General features: G+C 34.5%; 1 protein-coding gene across 1 annotated transcript; it reads left to right on the top strand.

Moving 5' to 3' along the window:
* The first annotated feature begins 18,762 nt into the window (after nt 1-18,762).
* LOC148586413 (uncharacterized) lies at nt 18,763-19,587 on the top strand. The gene has a single exon (XM_088515622.1). It carries the CDS (start codon nt 18,763-18,765, stop codon nt 19,585-19,587), a length of 825 nt encoding a protein of 274 aa, XP_088371748.1.

Below are 19,587 nucleotides of genomic sequence, written 5' to 3'. Positions count from 1 at the left end.
GAAATTAACTATATAGTAACGACAATATTGTTGATATCATACCTTGATATAAAATATTCATATCAATATATAGAAAACAAATGATTTTGAATATATATAACCTACTAATGCCACGGAAAACCTTATCAAAATATTAATGTGAAACTATTGTTGAGAACGTGAAAACATATATATATATATATATTTGGCTTTAACACTAAGACATACAAGAAGTAGGATAGAATCCTAAATGGATCACTCCATCCAGGGGCGGAACTAGGATTTGAGATATGGGGGGACGAATTTTTTTTTTTTTTTTTTTTGGGTTGGGGAAATGGACGGACTCGTATAAATACAAAAGCATATAGATACACATAATCGATTTATATGTATGTTGGTATAAAATAAAAGCATAGAAGTGTTACATCTAATCTCATGGCATCACAAATACATAATAATATAAAAAACTAGCAAAATAGCGTAGAATAAAAAATAAATAAAATAAATAAAAAAACTAGCAAAATAAATTAAACACGATTTATAGGGTCTAAGAAAAAAAGTACCTTTGAGCGTTAACTATTTTTCGTAACAATCCCCACAAGCCCCAAATAACAAGAAGAGAAATGCTAAAAGTCGAGTCAAACAATGGTGCAATTATAAATGATTAAACCATTTAATTTGTGATGTCAAAACAAATATTACAAACCTAAATGATGTCAAAATAACTATTCAAAAAACTGATTGTTGGTTTTTTTTTTTTTTTTTTTTGATTGTTGGTTAGAAGCTACTCAAAGATTCCAAACCATTTAACTTTTTTCTTTCACATATTCAATCAAAGTCCTAAATCCAATTGAGTTTTTAATTAGAAGCGAACTAGAATATAGATGGAAACTAAATGGATTGTGTATTTTAGGGTTTTTATATTGAAGGAGGGAGCACAGTTTTTTTTTAAAATAAAATAAAATAAGAAATAAAGGGAAAACAAATATTATTTTTTTGGGGGGAGCAAAACTATAAAAAATAATTAAAATGGACACATATATTATTTTGGGGAGCAAAACTAAGAAAAAAAATTAAAAGGGGATACAAATATTATTTTGGGGGGACAAAATATCATTTTGGAGGGACAAATTTATAAAATAGGTAAATTTTTAAGGCAATTTAAAAAAATTTGGAAAGATTTTGGGGGGACATTCGTCCCCCCAACACAAGCTGTAGGTCCGCCCCTGATTCCATCGGACTTGGATGAACCGGAGGAAATAGAATATAAATAATCTGAAAGGATCTTTCCGTTATGATGGAAATTTAATTGTCTCATCTCATCTGTATTAATCTATAGAATGCAAGGCAACTCTGAGCATGATTATATTGGTACCAAAAATAACTCTTTCATGCCAACTCTCATCAATCTATGATTCTCACGTATCGGCATTAGACCGAAACTGGCTTATATGTGTGTACACTTTGTCACTACTTTATCTAATTACACCCTTTTACCATATGCTTTCACACAATGAGCATTCTAGAGGTGACTTATTTTACTATGTTTTACACGAATGACATCAATCTTTGTGGTTAGAAATATAGTTCACACTCACGTAACAATTGACGACTTCGTCCAGACACAAGCCCGTGTGTCTATTTGTGTTGAACATTCGATCAAGTACTTTATTTAAGCCATTGTTAATAAAATAATACTGAGAGCCAGCCCATCTAATGGTGGCTGTGGATGGCGGCCCCCACCCACTTCTAGAGGTTGACTACTCCGACCACCCCTTCCCCTGAAGAGAAAATGAGGGATGGCAATTTTAAATCTTTTTATTTAGCCAAAAAATGTTAACTAATGTTATTTTGTTAGACGAAAAATAGATGGAATAACTTATTTGAAATCCACACAAATCTAAAAAGTTGAATTCAAATTTTGAAAATTTGCGAAAAAAGAAGAAGGTTTTCTATAGGTTTATTACACATTTATCCTTTCCTTTTCTAGACAAAATAGATGTGAAATGAATTCCTATCTAACGCGCGACAAAGAACTCCATTGTTTGCTTTAAAATCTTGTGGTTGTCAATGCGCATAAAATGGAAGGAAAAGAAAAACCACAAGATGTGAAATGATTGGCCAACTGGCTCTTGCGTACCACAATCTGTGCTTCATAGGATCATAGGTAAGATTCCATCGGGGTAAATGCTAAAGGCCCAACTTTTTTGCCTAACAAAAGTCTAAATTTTACTTTCTTTTTTTTTTTTTTCTAAAAAAAAACAAAATAAAAAATGGGAAAAATGTCTGAAGCAACCTCATTTATTTTTGGCCTTTCTTTTATTTAATATTTTTTTAAAATGAAAAATAGTATTTTTCTTCATAATAATGACATTTTCTTAAAAAAAAAATGACATTATTACGAAAAAAATACCATTTTTTATTTTTAAAAAAATACCAAATAAAAGAAAGACAAAAAATAGATAAGGTTGCTTCAAACATTTTTTCCATTTTTTATTTTATTTTATTTTAAAAAAAAAATAAAGCAAAAGTTAGATTTTTATTTGGCTAAAAAATTGGATCCCTATCATCTCTCTTCCATCGGATATGACTTCGGTTTAGTTTTCGGTTACAATTACACATATTCTTGTGCATTGTTATGAGACACGTATTTCAATCTTTTTGGATCGAGTTTCAACTGAGATTGTGCTCAATCCAAATTCCATCTGTCTAAGTCAACGCGTCCTACTCTTATTTGGGAACCGGATGAACAGTAGAGAAGTGACTGTACATACCGTTTTGACCCTTCTTGATAATATGAATAATCAGGCGTGCAATGGGAAACTAAGGACCGCCGCCTATTTCACAGCTTTTGAATAGCGGCTACTACTAGCTAGATAGTGCGTGAGCCGAGAAATCAACGGTCAGTGTTGGCGTAGGACGCAATCAATGGCGGCAATAAGAAGTTAGCTAATAAGAGATATGCTCCTTTGCATTCTCTGCACCATCTAGTCACCATCTGTGTCTTAATTTATTTATTTTTTATGTTTTAAAAAGTCAAAATTCACTCACATGAGATGGTGAGTAGATGGTCTTGGGAAGGAAGAAAAGCATTCCTCTATATATAATATAGCTAGTGCCGTGATGGGGCACCAATGCACCATGCCATTGCCACTAGTGGGCTTAGCCGACCACTTTTTCTCAGGGCGGCTTGGGTGGTTAATTGGGAAGTTGGGGGACTTGGTCTTTTGCACTTGCCCACTAATGCAAAGCGTGCAACTTTTTATGTAGCTTTCACATATAGAGTGAGTGCATGCGCCCCATAAGTTGTTGCTGCCCTTCGCAATCATTAATATCTTTGGTGACCAATATGCCGCCATGGGTAGGTACATAAAAAAATTTCAGATCCTCAGCCTAAAATATATTCATTTTTGGTCGTTGTTGGCCTCTTTTAGATGATATTTCTTTTGTTATTGTAAATAGGGGTGTCAAAAAAAATTTGGGTACCAATTGACAATTGAGAAATCGAAAAACCGGTTTTGAAACCAGTTCGAAAAAACCGGTAATCGGGTACCGGGTTCCAATTTCAATTTTTAGCACTCGATTATAACTAGGTAACCATGTGAATACATAAAATATATATGTATATTTTTTAACTTTTAATTTTTCTAGGGCATTTTTAAACATTGAATTTTAAGGGCATTTTTAAACAATGAAGTTTTAGGACATTTTTAAACATTGGATTTTCTTTTTCTTTTTTTTTTTAATTTTTTTTAATTTCTTTTTAGGCCTAAAAAGCCAAAAACAGTGATTTTTTTTTTTTTTTAAAAAAAAAAAAGGATTTTTGGAAATTTTTAGGATTTTTTTTTAACAGTCACAACAAAGCTAAACTTATTGGGACAAAAATGCTAATTGTTTTTTTTTTAATTATTTTATTATTATTTTTAAATGGGCAAAAAATTGTTAAATTAAGAACAAAAATTAGACCCAATATGACTTAGCAGAAAACTAAGGTAACTAATTAAAGAGTAGCATCTTTGATTCTACAAGGAAAAGCTTTTTCATCTTCTACCCAAAAAGATAAAAACAAACTCGCAAGTTAAAAGAAAGATAAAACTCCTTAGAGCATTTGAGAGAAAATTTTTTGATTTGATAATAATTCAATGAGTTAGTTTTACATAATAAGCTAGCCTATTTATAGAAGAGAAATACTTGTAGAGAAAGTCAACCTAATCCTAGTAGTAATAGTAAACCTAATCTTAGTAGCAATAGTAAACCAAATCCTAATAAGGAAAGTAAATAATTAAAACAAATCTAACCCTATTAAAAAAAGGAAATAAAGTGCTAATAAAATAAAATAAAATCATAATATAAAATTGATAATCAACGAAAATCGTTGCAATCTTTCCTTTTGTACTTCCATTGTTTGAGAACGAGTAAAATTTTGATCAAGCAGCGCTGCTCCAAGATTATTTTTGATATTTTCTTTATTTTTGTTTTTACTGAAAATAAAGGTAAATATCGTCCTACATCACAATACCTCAAATGAGCCTGAAAATTAGACCAAATACCTCAAATAAGCCCAAAAATTAGGCTCAGTACCTAAAATAAGCCAAAAATAATTTTTTTTTTTTTTTTTTTTTTTTAAAAAAGCCGATTACCTGGTCTGGATAATCGGGTACCAACCGAAACCGGTCGGTTATTGTATAACCGGGTTATCGGGTAACTGGTTCTGGTTTTTCAAAATTAAAAAAACGGGTACCACAGTTTTGGTTCCCGGTTTTGGCCAATAACCGAGAACCAGGACTGGGTTGATACCCCTAATTGTACAACTACCTCTCATAATCAGTTTGTTTTAGGGTAAAATATTTTTTTTAATGTTTGGTGTGACCGAAAATAATAAACACAGTTTGACCAAAAAAACTTCTGTAATTTTGAAAAATGGGTTTTTGTTTTTAAATTTCGCAAACTATTTTTTAAGTTGACCACCGCCGGACCGCCACAAGAGGTTGCTGAAAATTGCTGCTGGTTTTTCTCTGTCAAAACTTTCTGAAAAATGATATGTTTGAAGATATTTTCCAACAAAAAATGTCCGAATAGAGCGTCCCTCATAAGCTGAACATGAGTCGTCAATCATGAACCGCTACAACCAATTTTATTGATAGCTTTTTTGATTGTCCTTTTCACCTTCAATTCCTCTTAAGCTGAGAGCTGTGGCTGATTTACTATCAAAATTGAATTTTCCTTTTAGTCTTCTAAATTTTAAATTCTGTAATTTTCAGTTTTTTTATCTAAGCTGTGGCTGGGGCTTGAGTCATTGGGCGATTTGTGTAATCACTTAAGACAAAAGAATCGAATTGAGACACAATTTGGAGACCAGTAATTTTGGTGATGATTTAAAGCACATGTGATGTGATGATGTGAACCTGAACAACCTTGAAGGAAATGCCAGAGCTATTTTCTTAGCCTTTTTCCCCTCTCTTGTGTATGACTAATTCGTTAAAAGGAGAATGGTTTGTCTTCTAACATGTTATTTAATGATGACCCAAATGTAGTTTTCATTGTCGATGTCCAAAGTTGTTTTACACAAGTTAGAGCACTAATAGCATATGCTTTATATAGACATTTTTTGTTTTTTTTTGTTTTTTGTTTTTTTAATTTTTTAATTTATGTATTCAAAAAAACCACAAAAACCTACTCACATCAAATTTTTTATATTTAACCAATCTTCAAAGGTTGCTACAGTGTTTTCCAATGTATATAGAACCAAAAGTAGTTTCCTATACATTATTTTAAGGGATAAATGTAAAATTAGTCCTTGTGATTAACCTAAATTACAAATTACTCTATAAGATATAAAAAATAATTTATAGTTCTATGTAGTTGGCCTAAATCACAAATCACTCCATATGGTATAAAAATAATTTATAGGTCCACAGGATATACAAAAATAACTATTTACTCCCTGAAATCAATTTACATGCTCTAAAGACAAATGACAGTTTAATAGGAGTAACCCAATTTTCTCAAACTTAATTTGAATGAAAACTTTATCACAATTTATTAACTTGAACATTGTTTTTATTTATTTTTCAATGGTTAGAAGATATGACCGTTAAATTCTCGTAAAATGCTCCAAAATCATAACAAGAAAAAATGAAAATGGGAGAGGGTTACGCACAGAGTAAAATTTTGAGGATATAAGAGATTAGATTAATTTACTATAACAGTATAATCTAGAGTCATGGCTGATGTGTAATCTTAGCTAATGTTCTAAAATGATGTGAAAAATCATAGTTGTCATTTTTTAAAGTCATAAATTAATAATAACACGTGTCACGTTTTTATTGGGTATGACGTGACAAAGTTACAAATTCTGTTAAGTTATGGAAATTAATTTTAGGGAATAAATTGTTATTTTAACCTATCTTGAAGACCTATAAATTATTTTTTATACCACATGGACTAATTTGTAATTTAGGCCAACTACATAAACCTATAAATTATTTTTTATACCACAGAGAATGATTTGTAATTTAAGCCAACCTCAGGGACTAATTTTGCATTTATCCCTTATTTTAATTTAAACATTTCTTTTTTCTATCTCACCTCTTTCATTTTTTGTCTTTAATTAGGACTTGTGTTGAAATTTTGTGAAAAAAGTGAAGGATGGTAGAGAACTTATATTTTGTAAAAAAATAATATTTTAATGATATAGAAAAAGGTACTGGAAGTTATTGTGAAATATATTTTCATATGGAAACAAATGTAGTTTTGTGCCATAAACTTAGAAAAAATTACAGGGAAGTTAGTACTAGTGCTCTTACTTCCATATTCTTCAATTTTCTAAGCATTTTTTGAAGTTTAATATAGGGAAAACTTCATAAAATTTTTCCAAACTTTCACGCGTTTTTAAATTACACTCAAAAGTTCAAGAACTATTAATTAAAGGTATCAAACTTTCAATTTCTTTCAATTAACACATTCTATTAGAATTTTTCGTTAAATCTAGTCAAAATTCTTAAAATACCTCTATTTTTTATTATAAAATTAGTAAAGATTCATGCATTTATACTCATTTAAATAATTTTTTTAAAAAAAGGATTTTGCGCATTTTGTTAAAAATAATGAAAATCCTAACGAAATGGGAGTAATTAAAAGAAATTAAAAGTTTGATACCCTTAATTAAGAGTTTTTAAACTTTGGGAATAGTATCAAAACGAGTAAAAGTTTAGAAAAATTTTATGAAATTTCTCCTAAAATAAAATATATAAAATTTGTTTTTTAAAAAAAAAAACTAAAAAAAAAAAAAAATTGAGAGCTTCATTTAGGACCCTAAACTACCACATATTTTGATAAGACCCTTCCAAATTTTAAAAACTCTCAATTTCACTCATTGAACTTTCAATTTGATGCAATGTATCCCCTTCATTTGTCAGATTTTAAACTTTAAAAGTGATAAAATGACCTTTACACCCCCTGATTTTTCTTTTATATAAAATTCCAAATTAAAAATAATTAAAAAACGAAAATCGAAAGGTAATTTAGTCTTCTTAGTCATTTCCGTTTGGAGTTAATGATTGAATCTGGCGGAGGGGTCAATTGAATCAAATTGAAAGTTTAGGGGATTAAATTGAGAGTGTTAAAAATTTGAAAAGTCTTCTCAAAATGCATGATAATTCAGAAATTAAAGTGAAGTTTTTCAAAAAATTAAAATTAAAATTAAAACACAATATATAAGTCGGTGTAATATATAGATGGGCCGTGGGCGTGACTCTTCTAATAATTGATGCGGTGCAAATTTTGCTTAGTCAGGAAGATAAGTAAGGCAGCGCCAGGATGCAAACATTCAAGGAAAGAAAAAAACAAAAAAAAAACGTGACAAGGAGTCTCAACAAGGCATAAGAGGATTCTAGAAGAATAATTCAATTTATAATATCTCTTCGAGTAATTTTAGAAGTCATTATTGCATCCCTCTTGCGTTACTCTAAGAATGATATGTTTTGTGTTTTTTTTTATATGTCCACATAAGGGAAAAGGGCCTAAGGGAGAGAAGTGGATTCGAATTAGTGACCTCCGCTTCATGAGACATAGTATACAGCTGATTTAACTACCCTTTGGAACATAATGTTGTTGTTCTTAAGAAATAAGTTTTTAAAATCATCATTTGATCAAAATTCAATAATAATCAATCACAGAGCCAATAGTAATTTTTGGAATGACGCAAAAATGATTTTTAGCATTACTCTATCTCTTCGATCATGCAAAATCGTTTATTGGATACACTAAAAAGAAGTGGACAATATGTTGGGGGAAACAGAGAAGATAAACAAGCAGAAAGATAGATAACAACTTGACTCCTTTACGTAAAGGACACAAAGAGTACTAGATCGATATTGTCCAACTCTTTTTCCATCACTTGGAAAGAATGCATCCTTATCAGTTTTGCAGCAGAAGTGATAGATTGGTAGTTGAAGAGCTCCTTTGTGTCTCACACTACCAAAAAGGCTTAGCTAACATCCAATTTTACTACTTTAGTTTATATTCTTAGTGCTTCGGAAGATGGCTAATGCTTTGTTTAAACTAAATGAGCAGTGAAAATTCTAATAAATAAATAAATGGTTTCCAACACAAGAACAACTTTCAACAGTGGAAGTATAAGAAGTGAAAATTTTAATTAATAAATGGTAGCTTGCTCTTCAAGTAGAAGGAAAATTTTCCCCAGAACATCTGGCGGAACATATGGATTGACTAATTAATGGATTCTTCGGCGTAATTGTCTCAACTCAGTCTAATTGCCAAAAGGATCCTCTCCATTTCCTTTCAAATGGAGAGGAATGGTTAGGTAAACAAGAGGGTCAAGTGATCTTTAAAAATTAATTGAAAAGACCATTTTGCCCTCCTATATTGTAATAACCGTTCCTCTCCATTTCCTCATTCCATCTAATTGACCTTAACAAAAACAGTTTTACTGGTTAGATGTGTGGAGTTTGTGGACAGGCGAACCAAGATTCTTTACAATTTTAAAGAGCAAGCTACCATTTATCAATTAAAATGAACTTCTTATATTTCTAGTATTCTCATCTTTTTAGGTAGATATTATTTTTTTTTTAAAAAAAAAGAAAAAATAAAAAAAAGTGACCCTTATTTCTCTCACTTGATTTTTAAAAAATAATATATACTTACGACTAGGAGGACACCTGATTTTTTTAAAAAACTAAGAAAGAAAGTGACTCTTATTTCTCTCACATGATTTTGAAAAAATAATATTTATTTACGACCAAAAGAACACCAGAAGAGCACATAATCTTTTCCTTCAAATGGTGGGATGTGCGTTATCAAGGCAGTCAAAAAAATAAATTAAAAAATCCTCCCAAAAGGCTTTTTCTTCACTTTTGTAAAAATGCTTCTTCAGAAAATTAGAAGTCAGTTTTTTACTCAAAGCTTTTTTACAACATAAAAAGCAATAGATTGATGAAAATATACTCAATTTTTGTGTCCCTCCAAGAATGATGTGACTCTTAAAATTACCATTAGGCTTGTGATTGATAATTATTGGATTTTGATCAAATTGTGATTTTAAAAGCCACCTCATTTTTTAGTGACACAAAAGGGATTTATAAAAACTACGGTAGCACTTCAAGTTGTAAATTTTAGTCGAGAATTGGGATTTACTAGGGTGATCCTTGAAGGCAATGCCCAGAATATGGTGCAAAACTTAAACAAGGAGTGAGGAAATTCAAGCCGGTATGGACATATAATTGATGAAGCTAGATGTAAAGGCGCAATAAATGGCGTAGCCTATAGGCTTGCAAAGGAAGCGTTAACTATCACGGAGGAATATGTTCTTCTCAAAGAATTTCCCCAATGTCCTTATGATATTATCTTAGCTAAGCGTTGTGCTTGATTTGGTTTTCATATTTATATATTTGCTCGACTTCTCTAAAAAAAAAAAAAAAAAACTTCTAGAATTACTTAAAAAAACGCCCTAAATTCTACAATTTACAATTCTATAATTGTAAAAGACACTGATCCCGGAAGATCAGTGATCTTTATGTGAAAGCTTGTAACAATATTATTACCCGGATTAATTAAAGATATAAGTGTTTGCGAAAAGGGGAAACAAGTTGATAATTCAAGATCACAAAGATAAAGGCTTTCATGATTTAGGCACGAAAAGGTGTCCCCTCTAAATGGCCCACCATATAATTGTGAAGAAAAACAGGTAGGCGAGTCGGCCTCCGTGACTGAGGGAAACTGTCCACCGTAAATCAATGTTAGTTTAAGAGTTGTACTATCTTTTGATTGACTTATTGCCACCACTGTCACAAAAATGATTGCATCCAAAATCCAGACCATTTCAAATTAATTGAATTCCTTTCCTCCCAAAAATTGTAGAACTAACTCTTGAATTTTTCTTGTATCACTCTAGGAATGAGATGAATTTTAAAATTATCATTTGATCAAAATTTAGTGATGATTAATCACAAGCTCAATGATAAGTTTAGAAGACATATCATTCCTAATACATAAACGTAGCCATGAAACATGTTTGAATTTTGAAAGAAGATATGTAGTGGGGAAAAATGGATTGCACCAAGACACACCATCTTCACTGTCTCTGCGCGCGAGTCTTTTGGCCAAAATAAAGGGTTACATTGAAATTTGATGAAGTGTGTCAAGAAACCATGAAACATGAAGCAAGAGGTGTGGAAGGCACTAATAATGTTTATGTGAAGATAACTATCATATAAGGTGATGGTGCAGTGGTTCTAAGAATATTTTCAAAGCGATTAGGTACACATTATATAGTAGGGCTGACAATTTTGATAGGACCTACGAACCTGACACGAACACAAACACGAAATTATCGAGTTTGGGTCATAAACGAGTTGACCCGTTTATGATCCGTTTATTTTGCTCTTGGCGGGTCAACCCAGGGTCACCTGTGGGTGACTCGCCAGACACGTTTATCTTATTTTTATTTTTTCTTTGGTTTACCCTTAACGGGTTTGGGTCATAAATGGGTCAATTGACCCGACTCATCACTTTCATTAAAAAAAAAAAAAAAAAAAAAAAACTCACTTTCTAAGCTAAACAGGTTAAGCGGGTCGTGTCAGGTAACCCGTGAACATGTTGTGTTGTGTCCGGGTTTGGTGGGGTCGAACTGTTAGCTAAACGGGCCATGTTTAGGTTTATCCTAAACAAATCGCTGGTCATTACGGGTCGTAAACGGGACGACCTGCCGACCTGTTTTGCTACCTCTATTATATAGTATAAGTTCGACTCCCACAATGAACATCTTCATACTTGATTAGTGGGCATGAGTTATCATGGTCGCACCCATGTAGGGTAGTCATTTTAATTGCTGCCTCCTACCTTTTTAATTAGAGAGAGGAAATGTTTGGAATTGCATTGGAAAATATAGTTTTTAAAGTCAAATATTTTTTATTGAGAAAACTTTTAAAAGTACGTTTTGGTCATTTTTATAGTAAAAAAGTCAAAGAAGTGCATTTGAAATTTTTTATCAAACATGTCAACTTTTTGTTTGTCAGCGTTTTTTTTTATGTACTAAAAGTACATTTTAAACTCTCTAACACAATCTCAAACAAACTCGTAGCCATTTTGTCTTATATTTGGCATTTATGTTTACAAGTTGCATTAAGATTAGTCTATTAATTTTTGTAGGTTATCTGGTGCTTCATCTTTATTATTGTCAAAATTTATAAATTTAAAGACTTGTATTATTAAATAAAATGATCAGTTGTTATATTTCCAAATTATAACACCCCTTACTTTAACCCTACCTTAGAACGTGAGTCATCCCCCAAGGCACTTGGCTTACATGTGTAGGCTAGGTAGCTTAGTAAGATTGGATCAAAGATAAATAAAACCATAAAACTTTTGAAAATTCACTTTCATTTTGAATGACATGCATGGTTCAATGGTGCCATTGTGGACATGGGTTCAAAACTTCATTTTTTTTCAAACTCAGCATTTTTTTTATAGAAAAAAAAAACCCCCCGAAAATCCCTACAAAACCCTAGCCTAGGCATATTTTTGAAGTGTTTTTTAAAACCATATTTTTTATTAGAAAGATGGTTAACATGACATTAACCTTTGGTAAGTGAAGTCGACCCTTGATCCATGGCATTAACCCTTCATTCATGACATTAACGTTTTGTATTTAACTTAACCCTTGATCCATGACACTAACCCTTAGTAAATGAAGTTAACCTTTGATCCATGGCATTAACCTTTGTTATGTTGAGTTAACCCTTGTTACATGCCATTAACCCTTTCTCGCCTCTATTTTATCCCATGGTTACAAGCCAACATGTAACGCCTTCAAAATCAATTAATTAAAATAATCAACTTAATCAACTTGAAGTGTTACTCGTAGTGCCTAAATAATAATTAACTTATAGTTATATGTATTTACTACCTTGAATACTGATTATTAGAATAAAATAAAGCGGAAAATGAAATAATAATTATCTGAGTCAAACTAAAATAACTTTGATAATTTATTCACTATCCTCAAATATAAACACATAGCTTTCCAAGGAAACATAACTACAATAATTAACATCATCTAACTATCCTACACAAACCTGACTAGATGAGTCATTGGTTCAGCATCTTCAGCCCAGCAAAATGCATGTCCTAATCCACAATCCATCAAACAGATTAATATGTAAAACACCGAGATGTTTCACACGTGGAAAAGTAACTGAGTAAGTCCACAAATTAGTAAGTAAATTATACGGAACTTGTTGTGCAATGAGTCCTAGGCAACGATTTGTGTTACTTGAACTTTGGAAATCAAGAATGTTATGGGTTTTTCAAAATTGACAAGTATTGCTTCTGTTATTATCCCAAAAAAGAAAACATGTTTATTTGAAATAGAGTATCATAATTTTGAGGACAATTTACATATTGTTTAATGCAGAAATCATGTTGTGAAAATCTTATACATAATATACATAGTCTTAACTTTCTTCCATATGATATATTCAAGTGCTTAACCCCCTTTTCGATAGGGTTTGCATTGTCCCAAGTGACATAACTGATGCTTCCAATGAAGCACACATATTGTCCATTACTAGTAGCCCAACTGGGTCTAACCTCAGGTGGCCTATGCTGTCAATTATGTTCATCTATAATGACTACCAAAGCCATGGCCAAACAATAAACATAAAGACCCGTTTGGTTTACGGAATAGACCCTTAGAATATAATGGTTATTTCTATGAAATAATCATTCTTTTGTTTGGTATGGTCATATTCTTAGGAATAGTTATTCTTATAATAATAACTAATTCCTTACACAAAGGAATATATATCCCTCTAAAAAATTAGAGGAATAGTTATTCCTAAGGGAATGAACAAGGTTTTCCAAAAAAACCATTTTTTAAAAAAAATTTCTCTCCAACTTAAAAAAAAACAAATACAAAATAAAAAAGAAAAACCTTGTGGGTGGCTGGCCACCCCTATTTCTTACCAGGGGTAGCCAAGGCCACCCCCAGTTCCTGTTGTGGGTGGTCAGCCACCCACATGTTTTTTTAAATTTTTTTTTTTAAAAAAAAATTTATTTGAGCTTTGGAAAAATAAAAAATCATATGTGCTTTTTAGTAATTTTGGTTCAATTTCAATTATGAAATATCTGTTGCTACCAAACTAAAGAATTTGAATAATTATTCAATTCTAACATCTTCTATTCCCAGTAATACGTATTTATTTTACTAATGAAATACATATTCCGCAAACCAAATGGGGCCTAAATCTTTGAACCATAGGGTTAAGCCCTTATGTATATGTGCCCACCATTAGTACATGACAATCCACATCATAGGTTTAATTATTATTAATCATATATCATTTTCAAATTATAATTGTTAAATAAAAAAGTTAGGCTCATAACATGAGTCATTTTAAGTATACAACATGTGTAAAATATCAAATATTTTATAAAGAGAAATATTGCATTTGTATATTAAAAGAGTTCAACAGTTATGTAAGCATTCACTTACCTCAGACGCTCATCTAGTCTCGGATATCTTAATCTTCACATCATTGCAATCATACCCTAGTATTAGATACATACCATACTAAAGTCCTAGTCTTATACATAGATTCCTAATTAAGCGACGTAAACCTTAACCAAGCAACTAAAAACCATAATTTATCAATTATTGTATGCATGAATCGTTCAATACTCAAGTGCTGAACGTTCGATACTGACCAAAATCTATAAATTGCTTAGAAAATCCTATTAAAATCTAATCTCAGGCTCAATCTGCAAGAACACCATGAAGAGTTTGGCATTGACTGTTTGAGATTTTTGTACTGGTGGTATAGATACTTCATTGTGGGCTATTGCAGATTTATATAAGGAACTATGACATTTATGATGCTTTAATGTATCCTTAACTTGTAGACCTTATATGTATTATTGATGACATAGACAAGTTATTCACTTATTCACTCTACAAACAGAATGATGATTGCTCAACATTATAATTAAGTTATGTTTATGGTTTAAGTTATAGGGCAAACTTTTTTTTCTCTCTAGCGTCAAACCCTAGAGTAGAAGCAAACATTTCAACGTCTCTACCAAATTCTGGAGGAGATCTATTGGGGTGTTGTAAGGATTCATTGTGGGTGGGTGACGGTAATATTTACGTCAATCAAGCTAATGGCGGAGGACCTAGCGAAGTTATGGGGAAAGTTATCTCTTGATGAAGGGGAGACAACGGAACTAGAGATCCAGTCGCAGACGGTGGAGGAGGTAGTTTCCAGAGGTCAATATTGCTTGGTGGGCAAATTGCATTCGGAGCGCTACGTTGGAAAAGAGGTTATCAAAAGAACTCTGATCAAAGGTTAGAGGCCTTCGGGACACCTAACGTTCAAAGTTCTTGGAGAAAACCTATTTTTACTTGAGTTTGAGAATGAATGTGACAAAGTAAGGGTGTTGGAGGGTAGGCCATGGATCTTCGAAGGAGTCCTCTCCTCTGTTGAAGATTTTGATGGTCTATCTTCTCCATCTAAGATTGGTTTTGAGCACGCAGTTTTCTGGGTTAGAATGCGTAACCTTCCATTGGTGTGTATGGGGAAGGAGGTTGGTCTCCAAATAAGGGCCACAGTGGGAACGGTGGAGGAAGTAGACACTGATGAGAACGGAGTGGGTTGGGGAGTGTATCTTCGAGTTCGAATAAGGATTGATTACTGAGCCTCTGGCGAGGGGAAGAGTCATTAAACTCCTAGGCAAACAAATGTTGATTGCTTTTCAATACGAGAAACTTCCCAAACATTGCTATGATTATGGGAAAATCTGGCATGGTCGAGAGGGGTGCCACGTAAAAGGGGGACATCGAGCCAACGAAAAGGAGAAGCAATATAGGCCATGGTTGCGTGTCCCCTCCTCACGCTGGAGGAGAGAATTCTCTAATGCCAATAAGGTGGAATGGAGAGGAGCGGAGATGGTTCGAGGAAAGCATGAGATAAGGGGAGAGAAGGGGAGCAGAACATCTGATGACAGTAGAGGTGGTACGCTTCCTTCACAGACGAAAGAGTACGCTCCTCCGGGAGGGCAGAAAGGAATGCCGGAGCAAGGAGCACCGCCAGCGAAGGAGGAGGCAAGCAATGATGGCACGAACGCAATGACAGGCGCAAATTCTGGAAACGTTAATGCTGTGTCGGCCAACTCGCCAGTTATAGTGCAAAAAGATATTCCCTTAATAAGCAATTCTAATTATGGGCGACATACGTTAGCTGTGGATGGTAATAGAATCAGGTAGGCGGAGATAAAGGAGAAGCAGACAAGGAAAGAAGTTGACTTGAATATGGAAAGTGTGGTGTTTTTAAAAGGGAAATTCGAATAAGTTTTTTCGAAGGTGCTTCTTTATGAGGATACAGCTGGGAAGAATGAAAACTGGAAAAGATTCTCTACGGAACTAATGATGCCACGTGCTTTAGAAACGTATGTTATGGGGATAAAGACCAGTGGAGAACAGACTCAGGAAGGGAGGAAAAAAATAGCCCACGTGGAGCCCAAATGGAAGAGACAGGCCAGGACAGACCCCAAGGTGGGAAGCGTCAGCCTAATTATCTTATGGAAAATTTTAGGTCCACTCTCAAATATTGTGGTTTATATGAGATCGAGAGTCGGGGCCCTAATTTGTACATGGAATAATGGACGAGATGCGGAGAATTTTACGATGGAGAAGCTTGATAGAGTGATGGCTAACCATGAATGGATGGTCCGGTTTCCTAAGGTAGAAGTTTCTATTAACGCTGCTATTTTTTCAGATCACCTTCCACTATTTATCAACATATATGGTTGCATAAATTTACGTAGGAAGAGACGGGGGTTTCAGTATGAGGCGAAGTGGGAAAAAAATAATGAGTGCAAAGGAGTCATTATGAAAATATGGCTGGAAAAGGCAACACATCATGGTACGTGGCATTCGGTGTAGGGAAAACTTAAGGCTAGCAAGAAGGGCTTATTGGAATGACAAAGATTGAATAGGAGGCACGTGGGTCAGAAAATCCAGCAGCTTTGGGACCAAAATTCTCGGTACTTTCATGCTTGTGCAAGCCAGAAGAAGAAATCCAATATGATTATGGCTATTACAGACACATAGGGACAGAAATTGGAGAACCAAGCTCACATCGGTGATGCTTTTGTCCAATATTTTCAAGAGCTGTTCACATCAGGAGGGTCTAAAAATCTGGTGCCAATTCTTAAGTCCATGGAATCACGGGTAACACAAGCCATGAATGACTCCCTTCGAAGAGAGTTCACGGCTAATGACGTGGGGAAAGCACTTATGCAAATGGACCCTCTTAAAGCACCAGGCCCGAATGGTTTTTCTGCTAGTTTTTTCCAAAAAAAACTGGACGTCGATTGGAGGAGAGGTTAGCCAAGCTGTAATTCATATTTTAAATAATGGGTGTATGAATAAAGAACTCAATTTGACATATATTGCATTGATACCAAAAAATGTGAATCCATCTTGTGTGACCGAATTCCGGCCAATTAGTCTATGCAATGTTTTCTACAAGTTGATATCAAAAACCCTTGCTAATAGACTTAAAGTGGTGCTCCTTGAAATTATTTCCCATAACCAAAGTGCATTCATACCTGGCCGACTCATAACAGACAATATATTGGCCACCTATGAGACGTTACATACGATGCAATCGAGGATGTGAGGGAAAGTTGATTATATGGATGTGAAGCTTGATATGAGCAAAGCCTATGATAGGGTTGAATGGGATTTTTTGGAAGCCGTTACGAGTTCGATGGGATTTGATAGGCGATGGGTAAATAGGGTTATGATGTACGTTAAGTCGGCTACCTATGAGGTCCTTGTGAACGGATCCCCTACTGGGCGGATTATTCCCTCAAGGGGCATCCGTCAAGGGGATCCTATCTCACCTTATTTGTTTTTATTATGTGCAGAAGCCCATAGCTCTCTTTTAGCACAGGCAAAAAGAAAGGGTAATTTGCCCGGAGTCCCCACCTCTACAAAAGGTCCACGGTTAAACCACCTTTTTTTCGCGGACGATAGCTTACTGTTTGGCAAGGCGACACCAGCTCATTGGCATCGATTGACAAAGATTCTATGTATGTATGAGAAGGCATCGGGGTAGTGCTTAAATCAAGCAAAAACGTCGATTTTCTTCAGTCGCAATACTCCCCTAGATTAGAAGAAGGAGATCTTGGAATTATCATTGATTTCAGAAAATCAAAGATATGATAAGTATCTCGGCCTACCAGCTCTTGTTGGCAAATCCAGTAAGCAAGCTTTCAAAAGCATAAAAGACAGAGTCAATTGTCACCTGGGAGATTGGAAACTAAAATTGTTGTCACAAGTAGGAAAGGAAATATTGCTGAAAGCTGTGATCCAAGCAATCCCGTCGTATAGCAGGAATATATTCCTCATTCCGAAAGGATTATGTACTGAAATTAATTCTCTGATGCAGAAGTTTTGGTGGGGATCTCTAGGGAAGGAACATAGTATTCATTGGATGACTTGGAGTAAAATGGGGATGTCAAAGGACCGTGGTGGATTGGGCTTTCGCGACTTGGTGAATTTTAACAAGGCCTTTCTAGCGAAACAATATTGGTGCTTATTACAAGCTCCAAACACTCTCACAACAAGAATTATCAAGGCAAAATATTACCCTAAAACCTCAATTTTGGACGCCAAGTTGACCTCGAAACCTTCCCGTGCTTGGCGTAGCATCCATGGTTCTAAGGAGATAGTTGAGGAAGGAATGATTTGGCGTATTGGCAATTGGCAATCAGTCAATATTTGGGGGGATAAATGGATTCCACGTCCCTCTACCTACAAGTCCCACTCCCCCCCAACGGTGCTAGACTCCAGAAGTAAGGTGTGTGCACTCATTGACACGGATACTGTAGGGTGGAATCAAACATTGCTTTCAAGAATTTTTTCAAAGGAGGAGGTGGCAGCAATTAATTCCATAGCAATCAGCCACTTGGACCAGCCAGACGTTTGGATTTGGAGGGGGACGAATTTGGGCACTTTCTTCGTCAAGAGTGCCTATCACCTCGCTAACGAGTTGGAGAAAAGAAAGACTCTAGAAAGTTCCACCCCCGATGGAGGAGAGTTTTCTATGGAGGGAAATCTAGAAACTGCCTCTCCCCAATGCTACTAGGAATTTTTTCTGGAGAGCATGCCATAACCTTCTGCCAACAAGGGATAACCTTCTAAAGAGGAAAGTGGTGAAGGACCCGCTGTGCCCGATATTTGAAAGGGAACCGGAAACGGTGATGCATGCATTATGGGGGTGCCCAGCAGCTTCAGATGCTTGGGGAAGTAGCAGACGGGCGTTCCAAAAATGTGCACAGGAGGGAAACAATTTTATGCAGTTAGCGGAACATATTTTTCTAAAATGTGATTCGAATGAGTATGCGTTTTTCGTGACTTTAGCTCGGCAATTATGGTTTAGATGGAACACTTGGATCCATGAAGGCCGTTTTTCTAGTCTAGACGAGCTTTTATGGAAATCACTCGAGAATATTACAGAATTCCAGCAGCAACAGGACCGGGCCCTCCAAAGCACGAGAGTAAGCCCGGTTGATCGTGGAAAATCTTGGCAAGTCCCAGACACTGGAAGAGTCAAGGCAAACTGGGTTGTTGCCCTAGACAGAACTCGGGACAAAATGGGAATTGGAGTCATGATTCGAGATGAGAAAGGGCAAGTTGTAGCAGCACTAAGTAAAACACGACTGGGTTTTTTAGAGTCGTCAACTAGGGAAGCTCTGGGTGCCTATCATGCCGTCTGGTTTCTGAAGGAACTGGGACTGCATCATGTGATAATGGAAGGAGATGCCAAGCAAATAGTGGATGATGTTAATGCCCCAACGAGCACATGGAGCCGGTTTGGACACCTGGTGGACGATACTAGGCACCTTCTACAGACTTTTCCTTGGTGGTCTTGTGTTTTTGTTCACAGAGAAGCCAATGAGACTACTCACAGGTTGGCAAAAGCAGCCATAACAGATGTTGGTGATAGAATTTGGTGGAATCAAACTCCAAATTGTATTAGTGACATTGTGTTGAAGGAGCAATTAGCTCTTTCTTTGATTGTTTGA

This window comes from Corylus avellana, chromosome 4, assembly GCF_965113065.1.
Source record: "Corylus avellana chromosome 4, dhCorAvel1.hap1.2, whole genome shotgun sequence".
NCBI classification, from domain to species: Eukaryota; Viridiplantae; Streptophyta; class Magnoliopsida; order Fagales; family Betulaceae; genus Corylus; species Corylus avellana.
The sequence above is the reverse complement of the archived record's forward strand: the minus strand, read 5'-3'. Positions and strand labels throughout refer to the sequence as shown.

Excerpts from the sequence above, each read along its gene's own strand:
- LOC148586413 (XM_088515622.1), top strand. The coding sequence starts at position 18,763 with ATGCATGCATTATGGGGGTGCCCAGCAGCTTCAGATGCTTGGGGAAGT.